Source organism: Lygodium microphyllum, chromosome 7 (assembly GCF_053477565.2).
Source record: "Lygodium microphyllum isolate KBCC chromosome 7, Lygodium_microphyllum_v1.1.10, whole genome shotgun sequence".
NCBI classification, from domain to species: Eukaryota; Viridiplantae; Streptophyta; class Polypodiopsida; order Schizaeales; family Lygodiaceae; genus Lygodium; species Lygodium microphyllum.
This window is the reverse complement of record NC_141141.1, coordinates 107,902,305-107,916,206: the sequence shown is the minus strand read 5'-3', so window position 1 is coordinate 107,916,206 and position 13,902 is coordinate 107,902,305. Positions and strand designations below refer to the sequence as shown.

General features: G+C 41.7%; 1 protein-coding gene across 1 annotated transcript in view; it reads right to left on the bottom strand.

Moving 5' to 3' along the window:
- Nucleotides 1-13,902, bottom strand: part of HOS15 (WD-40 repeat family protein) — an 82,260-nt gene that overhangs the window by 37,056 nt on the left and 31,302 nt on the right. Inside the window, exons 3-6 of the mRNA XM_087681808.1 lie at nucleotides 1,972-2,117; nucleotides 1,320-1,878; nucleotides 545-645; nucleotides 398-444 (exon numbers count right to left, since the gene is read on the bottom strand). Coding sequence (XP_087537934.1) covers nucleotides 398-444; nucleotides 545-645; nucleotides 1,320-1,878; nucleotides 1,972-2,117 — 853 coding nt within the window. The remainder of the gene's footprint in view (nucleotides 1-397; nucleotides 445-544; nucleotides 646-1,319; nucleotides 1,879-1,971; nucleotides 2,118-13,902) is intronic.

Below are 13,902 nucleotides of genomic sequence, written 5' to 3'. Positions count from 1 at the left end.
ACTTTCAACATGAAGATACGTCTTACTATTAGAAAAATTATGTGTTACACAACCTTCTCCTTGGTTCAATGTTTAATGTAACCGAGAAGCTGGGGAACAAAATTACCTTCAAAGAACTCTAAACTGCACAGCAGCAGAGAGGGGAAGCAGTGTCTGTGGTGGTCCAGGGATCAGAAATTCCCTGATGGCCATGGTCCAAAGACACTACCATCTTAGCTACCAGCCAACTATGGAAGAAGTAAGAGCAAAACATCCCACCCAACAAAACCACTTGCAAAGTAAACACCAACACAGACACGGAAAGGTACAGAAGACTAGGTTCCTCAAACTGACAAAAGAGAAAACAATAATGGCTACAACAAGCTAGGATTTGAATCTAAATCAATATTATCCTTACCCAGAGGCCAGAAGAGATCCTGCTGGACTCCAAGCACAGATGAAAACCTGCAGAATAGCACCATTCAGACATCCGAACAGTGTGATACCAAACATTTAGTATGATCTTTGTTAACTTCACGCCCAATTAAGAAGACAAACAAAATACCTCTGAAGTATGTCCTTCAAGGATTGTTACTTCTGCATGTGAAATCTCAGTAGCAAGAAAAGAAGTCGCTGTCGCAACATCTACAGCTTCAGATCCTGAACCTGCAGTGAAACAAAAATCTACAAATCAATACAGAAGTAGCAACACAAAGCATGACTGTTGCAACATTAACAGCTCATTGTCAGAAATAACTGTTTTCAGATCAATACAACTAGCAGGCAGTTTGATATGCAACAATCTTACTCACCTTATGGACCACACTATGACACTCAAAACTAAAGTCTAGCAGCAATGACTGGCCTCATGAAGGGATCAAGCCAATATTCAATCTATCTTAACCAAAAACATACAGATATATCAATCTGCTAATAAGCCCACAACCAAAGTAAATAACCAAAATAGATGTGCCTGCCTATGCATAAGAGTAATGTTTTCCCAAAGCCCTTACCAGAAAAGCTACAATCACAACTGAGATATGACTAAAAGAGGTTAGCTATAAGTAAAAGGTTCAAGTAAGCTATTATGTAAAAGGTTAAAGTCCACTGATACAAAACTTGAAAGAGATCACACGGCCATTGACAGACAGGCAAAGCAAGTTAGACGCTGGTAAGCCATATGCAAAAGAATCCCAGTGCCTTTAAATTAATTCTTCATATCTCTTGCTTGTAGCGCAAATACAGACGCATATAAGTAAGCTTCACATCTTGTTCAAGTTCAGAGCAAGCTGTCTTGAAAGATACCGGGGGTAAAATGGTGAAACTTGCATTAGCTTTACCTGCAAGTGATGAGCGTGTCTCCTTGTCCTCAATCTTAGCTTTAACCTTGTCTTCACGTTCCCGCTCCTTTTCCTTTTCCAAGCGTTCTTTCTCTCGTTCTTTTTCCCGCTCTTTCTCTTTCTCACGTTCACGATCCCTCTCCCTCTCCCTCTCCAACCGCTCACGTTCCTTCTCCCTTTCTAGCCTTTCCCTCTCTTTCTCTCTTTCCCTTTCCCGCTCTCTCTCACGCTCCTTTTCTTTCTCCCGCTCTCTCTCTCGTTCCCGCTCCCGTTCTCTCTCTCTCTCACGTTCCCGTTCTCGTTCTCTCTCACGTTCTCGCTCTCGCTCTCGTTCTTTTTCTCTCTCTTTTTCTCTCTCTCTTTCTTTCTCCTTTTCCCTTTCTCTCTCCTTTTCCTTCTCCCGTTCCTTCTCCCTCTCTTTTTCCCGTTCCTTTTCTCTCTCCTTTTCTCTCTCTTTCTCTTTTTTATCCTTAACTATTTGCCGTAGCTCTGCGACATCTTTTGTGAGCAATTCCACTGGTTGTAAAAGAGAGAAGTCACCTTCAATATCTGTGCCATCCTGGAAATATACAGAGGTCATAAACATGTTTGCAGATCTGATAAACTTAATTACAGAAAACTTACAAAACAGCAAAGCAAGAAAGGTACTTACATCTGTCAAGTTTGCCTCTAGTTCAAGGTACTGTAAACCTTTTTGAACAAACGACACAAGTGCACCAGGTGGGACTTGGTTGCCGTCAATAGGAACTTTGTTGAGACCAGCTTCAAAGCCCAATGTGAAGGCTGAATGAAGAAATCCTGAATGCAAAAAACTCTTCTAAAGAGCACTTCCATGTACAAACACAAGATACAAAAAGCCTTACCCAAGGAAGTTTCCCTTTTTGTCAACAAAATACATAAACCGGCAAAACCGCACTTTTCTTTTTCCTATTTTATTTTGGGCTACACATGAGAACTATCCCAAAAGGTTTTATTGGTATGGGCTTTTTCTTAAATTTCCTTTAAATAGTTAAAAGATTATTGTTATAGAGACTTACAATCATGCTAAGTTAATTTCTTTAGCCCTTAAACCCTGCATAAAGTGGTTGCATGTTGAATGTGCAAAGTATCAAGCCATTTGGCATCAAACACTTTTTGGGATAGTGTGCAATGTCAGCACATGTAATGTGTGTATAGTGTATACAGCTGGGAATTCTTATATTTTCTTTTAATAACTTTTTTCAAAATTGTCTTGTGAGATAAGACTAAATTTGTGTTGGGTTTGGAGCTCGCATGTGACCAATAGGCTATGGCAGATGAAACTCCATGGAGGTGGGTGGGGTTGTGTGTGTGTGTGTGTGCGTGCGTGTGTGTGTGTGTGTGTGTGTGTGTGTGTGTCCCCTCTTTCTTGCAGATACACAAACTCAAAAAAATAGATTGATAATGATGGATGAGATATGTGGGATGAAAGTACAAGTGATAGGGCCTGAATATATATGCTCGCATATGTAGCTAACCCTTTGACCCTTATTTAATGCTAACTGGTGTAAAAGTTGTGCATACCTATACACACAATAATGTGTTCACACACGGTGATAAATTAATCTAACAAACCCGCCTTTAGGTCATGGGTGACTGAACCTATGACACGAAACATGCAAAAAAGGAAAAAGGGAAGGTCTTACCTCGAAGAGGTAGTGTCTAAACTCGTACAATGATTCTAGAAAAACAAATACATAAGTAAGAGAGATACAACATGAGGTACGTCATGACATGGTCTACCGACAAGCTCAAGGACCAATGTAAGACATGGTTCAAAGGTACGAGTGCATGACTCACAGGTTGATCAAAAACCAAGGTGGCTAGATGGTCACATGACTAGAGGTCAAATACACAGGTATAGCTTTTGACTCTTGAGATCAACTCAGAGGTCATGCACAAAGTGGTTAGAATCCCCCCTTGAAGCATAACTCCTTTGTCCCACACAATTATTTGAATAAGTGATAAAATGTCTTAGCACATGCGTCAATATGGTCAATGTCTAATCCTAATTACCTAATTTTCGAAAATTTTAATTTAATTTTTAAAATTATCTTTATTCTTTACAAATTTTAACCGGATTAAATCCCCCCTCGATACCAATGCCTAGGACATCACAATCAATGTTGATCACTTGCAACTGCATTGTAATTTGCCAAGCAGTGGACACGGGTCATTTTTCAACTAATGTCAAAGGCCAGCACTCGAGTGGCCTTCAACAAGTTGATGGAAGTTCCAATTTGATAGCTAAGCTTTTGAGAGTGAAAAGCCCTAACATTTGATAAGGAACTTTGGAGAAATTTCGCTTCAAGTTGACAATCCCCAAAATATGTGAAGAAATTTTGAGAAATTCAGCATAAATCTTAAAAGCCCCAAAAGTCTCATGAATGAACTACGCCTACATATATATATAACTTTAAGTAAGGTTTATTCAAAAAGCCCTTATCTATCTACAAAATTTGTCGATGCAAATTTGATGAGTAGTTGATAACGTGGAATGGTGGATGGTACAAGCTACAACAATCAGCCCCAACATGCAACTACAAGCATCAGTGTGGGCGCCAAACGGTACCAAGGATATCAGAGAATGAGGAGGGCTGGCTGATCACAAAGGATCAATGATGGATAATGAAAGATGGAGGGTAGGCCACCTATGTATAGGCGAAAAAGAGGGGAAACTCTAAATGATCAAATCCTTAAAAAATAGCCAAAAGTGCCCAAAAGGAAATGCACTAATGTGCCCTCCATCTAAAGTGTCTAAAACACATAAAATGACAAACAAATACAATGTTGCAGCTCCTAATGTCTTTGCTTGACCTAGACTGAGATTCACAATCAAGAGATTACCACACAAGACACCCATGACTGCCAATACCCCCTCTCAGATCCTGGATGTGGCATAATGCCAAAGGAGATGCAAATCAAAGGGTGGCAGGAAGAGTGTCCATGCCATACATTGATGAAGATAGCCAACCAAGGAGCAAGACCCTATCTCCATATTAACAATTGATCAAAAGGAAGGCCACCAAAGGGCAAAGGAAAAGGAGAGGCCTCATACAAATTACTCGTAAAAGCTCCAATCAAGGATAGGTGAGCCAAATCTCTAACCCAACTATGAGACAATAGTGAGGAACTATCAAAGGCGACATAAGCTATATAGAAACAAGGACCAAGGGCCAAGCGGCAAGAAATGGTTGCTTGATGATGAAGAAAAGAGATAGCCGCATAAAAGAAATGCCCAAAAGAGACAAGAAACCCTGAAAAAAGCCTACTCCAAAACACAGAGGGCCAAGAAATCCACATCTCCATCACCAATATTATCTCCCTTTGAAAGGGATGGGAGATACGAGAAAACCACCAAAGGAGATGGTGGGGGGTGGAATGGAGCATGTGGGATAAAGGGTACACTATGGGGAACAAGTGCAACGATAGAGAGCTGTCTCGAAGGGCCTACACAATGGAAGTAGAAAGGGGAATGGAGCATAGATAGCATGGGAGATACAAGGAAACCACCAAAGGAGATGGTGGGGGGTGGAATGGAGCATGTGGGATAAAGGGTGCACAATGGGAAACAAGTGCAGCGATAGAGAGTTGCCTCGAAGGGCCTACACAATGGAAGCAGAAAGGGGAATGGAACATAGATAGCCCCTCTTCTGCCAACCTATCATGAATGTAATGTCCCCATTACTTAGTTTATTTAAGGTGCGTATACGTGGTGTTGCACGTCCATATATGGAAAACCTATAGAATCTTTACAAGATTAACAGGAAGCAGAACTGGTTTACTAGAATCGTCCAAAATCTCTATTATCATGTTTAGATGACTTAATTCCTACTTTAGATGGATCCAAATATATATTGTGACTTATTTTGAAGGGAATAAGTCGTCCAAGACAAAAGATGGATACAAATAATGTGATTTATAAAAATCGTCATTTTCTCCTACTTTTATGGATTTTCGCAATTCTGCTCACGATAGCTTGTCGATCAAATGCATTCCGATCGTTTTGAGTACCCGAACGACTATATTTGGAGTTCATATGACAAAGTTATGATCCAAACAAGTTGGAAGGTTTAAAAAAAACGAAAATAGTAAAAACAAGCATAAGCTTTAAAGCTAAGCGCTAAAAGAAAGTGTTCTCTCTTTGTCATTGATAATGTCATCGAAAATCGCTAAAAAAGCAAGCTCCTCTACTTGCAACACTAAAAATTGAGGGATTGGGGATCGAAAGGAGCAACAAGAGCAATCCTGACGGGACGAGATGCTGATCAAGAAGGAGGACACTCTATTCCATTAGACGAAGAGACATCATTCCTTTCAACCCAAGGAAGGGGATACGCTGAAGGTCTCTCATCCTCTTCTACTCTGATTCGAGAAGAAAAGACACTGAAGAACTCTATCCTATTCTATCATACCTCTACTCTTGTCTCTATTCCGTCTACTAGAGACAGTGAAGTATTGCTCTCCACGAGAAGAAGAATCATCCGTGTGGTCTACGTCATTGAATCCCACAATATCCATCATCATCATCGAGAGTCTTACAGCCTTGCCAACCGGTATTACTGCCGTATTCTTCTTGTTCTTCTACAAATCATATTTCCATCATGGCCCCGAACAAAAAGAATTCAAAAGTGGAATTCGCGAATGACCCTACTATCGTGGAAGCAACAGTTGGAGTTACGAGCACGGGGGTCACAAACAGAGTCACGGGCACGGATAACAACCCTTTACTAACCGCGATACCACAAGTTTTTTCTTAAAAAGTCCTATCCAAATAAGATAAGTCTCTTGAGAAATATAGGCTTAAAGCCAAGAAACTTGGTTACAAGAATTGGGAAGTTAGAGATCCCAAAATCTAGAAACCCCTAGTTAAATTCCAAGGGAAAGATTTCATTATGTGAAACTCAAGTGTCGATTGCTACTAAAATTAAGCATCACTTGAAAGTTGCACGATTAATTGAAGTCATAACTGCTCGCAGACATCAATTTTGTTTGTGATTTTCTAGATTAGATCCTGATTTGATTAAGAATTGGAATAGATAAGAATTGAGGAGCCCTATACCTCCCCCAAGGATAGGTGTTGAATCCCCATACCAAGAGGGGATGTTTTTACCGCCACGGAAGTGTAGTGACCGATTAGGCAAGAAGATCGAAACATTGGGTATTCCTTAGTCGCAAAGAGACAGAGAGAGTGAGAGAGAGCTGAGCAGAGAGAGTGCATGTTTTTAGGTACAATAACGAGTCAGTAACTTTAGGTTTTTTAGATAGATATATATATGTGTGTAAGTACAAGTGCTAAGGGTGTGTTCACACCCGAGCACATTTAAAGGAGCGAGGCCTTTATTGCCCACAACCTCCCACCTAAAGGCAATGTGCCTTAAGAGAAGAAAAGAATCAGCTAAATCTAATATGCACAAAGCTGAAATGCATATATCTATCCAACTCCCATCATCTGTTGGCAATGAACAAACCGCTCTGCTAGAAGACCCTTCGTGAGAAAGTTTGCAGGATTATCATATGTATGCACTTTGACAAGCTCAGTGCTCTTGCTGTCAAGTACATCTCTAATGAAGTGGTACTTTACCTGTATGTACTTTGTCTTTGCATGAAAGACAGGATTCCGTGCTAGTATGATAGCAATCTGATTATCACAATGGAGAACACGTAACTCTATGATGCCAAGCTTTCCCATTGGACGTGAAAGCCATAAAGCCTCGTTGCATGCCTCAATGGCAGCCACATACTCTGCCTCTGCAGTAGACAATACAACACACTTTTGTAGCCTAGAGATCCAAGAGACTGCTCCTCTTGTGAAAGTAAACACATACCCAGAAGTGGACTTCTCGCAATCCGCATGACCAGCATAGTCTGCATCCGTAAAGCCAACAACAGATGCCTTCAGCTTCCCAAAGTAGATACACAACTCCTTTCTACCTTTGAGGTATCTCATAATATCTTTTACTGCATCCCAATGCTTTTCGCGACAGGTTGCCATCTATCTGCTAACCACTCCCACTGCAAAGGCAATGTTAGGCCGTGTAGCAACCATAGCATACATCAAACTGCCAACAGCTGAAGCATATGGTATCTTGGCCATTTTAGCCTTCTCATCATCAGATGTAGGGCTATCCTCTGCACTAAGTTTCACATATGGAGGCAATGGAACCCCAATTGTTTTCCCCCCCTACATATTGAAACGCTACCTTTGGAGATATACTCCTGCAGAGATAGCTAGAGTAAGCCTTTTGATCTTTCTATGAGTATTCGCATACCAAGAATGTGATTTGTATCACCAAGATCCTTCATGTCAAAGCTGCCATGAAGACTTTGCTTCAATGAATGCAAGGCATGAGTATCCCTGCCAGCAATCAACATGTCATCAACATACAAAACCAAGATAATCAGGCTACCATCCCTTGCCTTCTTGGTGTACAAGCAATGATCCACTTGACTTCTATCAAAGCCTTGGAATTGCATGAATGTATCAAACTTATGATACCATTCTCTTGGGGCTTATTTCAGCCCATACAAACTCCTTTTGAGTTTACATACCATTTTTTATTTCCCTTGTTTAACAAACCCTTCAGGTTGGTGCATATATATGTCTTCATGCAGATCACCATGTAAAGACGCAGTCTTTACATCCATCTGTATGAGCTCCATATCTTCAATTGCAACCAAGCCCAAAATGGTTCTCAATGTAGTCATCTTGACTACAGGAGAGAAAATCTCATCAAAGTCAATTCCATGCTCCTGCTTGTTCCCCTTTGCAACCAATCTTGCTTTCTACTTGGGTAAGGAACCAGAAGTGACCTTCATCTTGTAAACCCATTTGCATGGAAGGGTTTTCTGCCCTTTAGGCAACTGCACCAAGTCCCAAGTACCATTTTTTTCAAGAGATTCCATCTCTGACAGCATGACTTTATACCATTTCTTGCTGTCATTTTTGTCCATTGCTTCCTTGAGACAAGACAGTTCACCACAGTCTGTCAACATGACATAATCAGCCACATTGTTTGCACCAAGAACAAATGTGTCAGGTTGTCTAGTAGCCCTAGACGATCTCCTAACCCAATCGTCATTGTTTGTTGGCTATTCCTGCAAATTTCCATTTTCAGCATGCTGTCCTAGCATTTCAGCCTACAAATCAACATTAACAGCTTGTTGTCCTGACTGTTCCTACACATTTAGTGACTCATCATTATGGACAATGGCTGGCTGATCATTTCCAACATCATTTCCTGCATTTACAGGTTCATTTACAACAAGTATTTGATGCTGTACAACGGGCACATTTTGCTATCCAAAAGGTATTTCTTCCCGGAATACAACCCTACGGACCTCCTCAATCTTTTCAGGAAGTTTGTCCATGCGATCTTCCCGAAAGATAACATTATTGCTGCGTACTACTTTTCTTTTCTCGGAATGCCACAATTTATACCCCATTTCACCCTCGTCACCATATCTTAAGAAAATGCATTAACAGGACTTTGGCTCAAGTTTGCTGCGTTTTTCTTTACGAATATGCACAAAATCCTCACAGCCAAACACTTTCAGATGAACATATAAAGCTAGCTTGCCCGACCACGCTTCTTGGGGAACTCCCCCCCCCCCCAAAAGACCGGCTTCGTGACCGATTAATTAAATGAACAGCTGTCATAATAGCCTCTGCCCAAAAACCATGGGGTAATGCAGCAAGAGGCAGCATCGTACGGACCTTATCCTGCATGGTCCGGTTCATATGCTCTGCAACTCCATTTTGGGGTGGATTATGAGGGGCAATGAGCTCCCTCTTTATCCCTTTGCTGTCACAAAATGCGTGAAAAGCCTTGGACACATATTCCCCACCATTGTCAGAGCGAAGACACTTAAGTGTCTTATCTATTTGATTTTCAGCCAATGCCAAGAATTTTTTAAATCTGTCAAGCACTTCATCCTTGCTACGAATAGGGTAAACCCATACCTTCCTTGTAGCATCATCGAAAAAGATGACAAAATATTTTTTTCCCCCTAAAGATAATCCTTACATTTGACATACATCCGAATGTACTAACTCTAGAGGAGAAGATTTCAAAGAAATAGATTTTTTATGTGACGTCTGTGCATGTTTGCCATAAATACAATGATTACAATGCTCAAAATCAGCATAACGAAAACAAGGCAAGTAAGCCAAACGAGAAAGCACTTTCATTCCTCTCTGACTCATGTGTCTCAACCGGCCATGCCATAAAAACGCTTGGCTGCTCGGTCACGCACACTAGATACATGAAGTGGATACAAAGTATCATTCTTGCAACCTCTAGCAATAACCCTAGATCCCTCACAGATATTCCATTTTCCATCACCAAAGGTGGTATGAAAACCATCATCATCTAGCTGCCATATGCTAATCAAGCTCTTCTTGAGCTGAGGTACATGCCGTACATGCTAAAGTATAAAGACAGTGTCATGCTGAAACTGTAACTGCACACTGCCAATACCTGCAATCTCACATGCATAGTTGTCCCCAAGCTGGACAACACCATGTCGACCCCCTGTATAGGCAGAAAACCACTCACGATGAGAGGTGACATCAAAGGAAGCACCTGAATCGAGAATCCAAGTATGCATGTCATCATCTGTATCTGCAAGTAAAGCATGTGCACCAAAGTGTAAAGAGACAAAGAGTATGTCACTCCCACTATCATTGTCATGAGTGACTATATTCACCTCTTCAATTTCTTAGGCTGACTGTCCTTCTCTCTTCCTTGCTATTATCTGTCTTCTTGCCTTTTTTCCTTTCTCTTTCTTCCATTTATAGCAGTCACGTTTAAAGTGACCCTTCTTTCCACAATGATGGCATTCAACATCTTTGCCACATGATTTACTACGTCCCTTGCCATCATATTTGCCCTTTTGTTGTGATCTATCCCTAGTATACAAAGCATTGGAAGACTTACTGGATGCATTGTTCTGCCGATTCATCTCTTCCATAAGTAGAGCACTCTCTATATCAGCATACAAAGGGATCACATTAGAATTGCTCATAACAGTCCTGAATGTATCCCAACTCTCTGGTAGAGTGCAAAGCAAGAAAGTAGCCTTAAATTCCTCATCAATCATGAACTTCAAGGCAACCAACTGGCTGAAAATGGAGTTAAACTCACTCAAGTGAGTAGACATTGTTGTACCCTCTTTCATACGCAAATCCATGAGCTTTTTCGACCAATACACTTTGCTTGCAGCACTCTTCTGTGCATACAGTTCTTCCAGTCTAGTCTACATAGCATATGCAAAATCCAAACCTTCAATGTTGAAGAGCAAGGCATCAAAAATTGATAGCTCTATGGTTGAGCGTGCAAGCTCATTCAACTCATCCCAATCGTCCTAATCCATGGCCACAGGCTTTGCCCCTTTCGTTTTGATCAGCTTTGCCTGCTTCTTTTGTAACAGGATATTGTAGCACTGCTTTTGCCAAACTGCAAAATTGTGTGTCCCTTCAAGCTTCTTTATGTGCATCAGATTACTGTTGTCATTGCTGCCAGCCATGATTTTCAGCCCAAATGTGACCAAAAAACCAGCAAATGCAGGCCCCAAACTGTCACCCAAGTGACCAAGGTACAAACAAGTACCAACCAGCAATAAATGACCACGCAGAAGCACAGATTTCAGATCTGTAATTAAATTTTCAGAAACGCCAAACCATGTGCTACAGCATTCCACAACTGATTACAGCTTTTCCAATGGCATATGCATCAGATTACATCAGAAATCCCAATTTTTAGCTGCAATTTCTGTTGTACATGTACCCATGGCCATAAAATTTGACACGCACGGTCAAAAGCCCCAAAATTTTTGTGCTCAAAGTATCAAACACACATCTGCATTTTCTCTGTCATGCATAGAACAGGCCAATTTTTCCAAAATAGAGCAATTTCAGCAAAACCCCCAAATTTTACCACGTGTTGATGTCCAAATTGCATGGAATTCAGCCTGCATGTACATAAACTGACCAAATGCTGCACAGATTTTGCCCAAACTGCAAAAGCCCCAAATTGCATGGGGTCCAATGTGCATCAATGTCGAGAAATTGGGTAAATTTCAGCCCAATTTGTGCATGTACATGAAAAGCCCCAAATATTGGGGACAAAATGTCACAAATTCCTGCAATTTCTAAGAAGATATCACTATTACATCTTGCTCGCACCAAATCTAGACAAATCCCCAAATTTTCCAAGTCCTACGTGCACTAATTTCAGTGAAATTGAAAGAATTTCACTAAGATGTGAAAAGCCCCCAAAATTCCCAGGCAAATGTGCACCGACTTTGCAATTTTTGAGTCTGATTGTCCAATTCTGCTTTAAGATCCCCAAATTCGGGAAAAGCCACAAATTTCTAGCTCAATTTTGCACAGATCTGAGATTTTGCACCGACCTTGGTTAGAGGGGGGAATTTCAAAAAATTTTGAAGAAGAAAAAAAATTCATGATGGGTCCGTTGACCCGTCACTCGTGCACCGTGACATTGACGCAGCCTGTTCACCTACTCGCGTTGGTCGCCGCTGGATACGGCGCCTGTCGTAGGTTCCTTACGCCACTTGTCGCCCAGTCGTTGAAAAACGTCGAACCAGTTGCAAACAGCTCCCGCCTTGTAACGTGTCCACTAGAATCATCCAGGACAAGTCTTAGCAGCCCATCGGAAAGGATGTCTAAAAAGCTCCGCCCGGCATTCCCATGGAATGTTACGGGATTTGCGATTTAGGTCTTCCCGCGTCTGCCACATAGCGGAAGCATCCTGGCCGTTCCCACTTAGGATTGACCTGAATTAGGGTTTTCCTGATTTGGTCATTAGCTAACAGCAACTAGCGTCAGACCCGAGTGAACTACTTTACGCAGAAACGCCAGGTCCAAAGCGGATTCACGCTGCACTTGGTTCAAGGAGAATGGGAAACGAGAGGGATGCAAGGCTCAACCTCTCTGCCATAAGGCATAGTCCCATTCCGTTCCCCTAAAACAGCGTAAATCGGGTAAGAAGTAACTCTAGGTCATCGCTCTCGTTATTCGTTTTGATGATGATGATCATCCCGCTGTTCTTCGAGATTTTTGAGAAAAGTTCCCGGCTAACCGGGACCACCCAACCGTAGGACAGACCCATGGTCCATCCTCCGCACTTTCCTCGGTTTGTTTTAGTTATGTAATTATCTAACACATTAATTTGACATATAACAATCAGCTTCTTTAATTACTCCTGTTAAGCACTGGTTCCTTCACGTAATCTTATCACGTGACATAGAAAAACAATATCAAACAAATTCTTTATTATCATTTCATCATTTTTTCTTTGAAATACAAGGAGTTCCGCCCGTAGGCTTGTCCATAATCCGCCCGAAGGCTATCCAGTAATCCCCAGGGATCACTATTCCAAGCTTCCGCCCGTAAACTAGTATGCGGGCCTCGAGATCCAATCCCGAGTCACGTTAGCCTCTTGTGCAGGACCCGGAAGGCAAGGGATTTATAGCCAGAGCCCCCCCTGGCACCCATGCGTCCTCCTGCTCCAAGTAGAACTCAACAGAGAGACCTCTCGCGGGGGGTTCGGTCCACGTTCCCGGTGCAGTCAACAACCCCCTTGGTTAGGGTCAGGCAGGCAGTCGAGGGTAACTGAAACTGCCTCTCCCTTCAGGCCTTCAACCTGAAGCATTAGATATCTTTTCATCCTTTAGTTCCTTGAGCAAACAATGCAAACAGTGCTTTCTTAAACTGTTACAAGCACAATCAATTCCAGTGGTCATTTATTTGGCCAATTTCTAAGGAGTGAATCTTTTCTCTCCGAATGCATCCAGCACTCGATCCGAGATTAATTGCGACTTGGCAAGATTCCCAAGGGTTTGTTTATTAACCCTTATGTCCTTGGGTTAGGGCCATACCCTATCAACCCAGCTTTAAACGAATACCTTAAGTTCTATTGTCAATAAATATGTTATTCCAATTTACTGATTGGTCTTTTGCTCCCAAGCAATTATCTAATCCACTTAACTTGGTCACCTTTCCCAAGAAAGGTGTTATATCAGGATGACCACTCATCCTCTTGCAAGATAAACTTGCACAAGAATCTGCCAATCTCATTTCGAGGAATTGGCCATTCCCTTGTGGTCAATCCACAAGGTCGTACAACTCTGCAACTTGTTGTACAAGTGTTGCATGTGAATATGGACCTTTGTGGCACGCTAATGGGTGGCCAAGCGTTCTTGGGTTTTGGGTAAGATGCTGTCCATGGCCACTTTACAGCCCCATCATCCTTGTCTTTTTCATTTTATGGGATGAAAACCCCCATCATACTTGTCTTTTTCATTTTATGTGATGGACTAATCTTTGGCACATTTAGCGGACTCACAATGCTTTCATTTTTGACTCGGCCTTGGGCATTCGTGGTTGTGTAGTCCCTGTGCAAGGATTACTATGATCACAGATTATTTCCATGGTTTTGGCTGGTTTGATACTTGGAGAGGTGGCTGCTCCATGGCTGGATATTGTTTGAACTTTGCACCACCCTTGTGCCCACTTCATGATCCCCTTCCCTTGTCCCTGCAA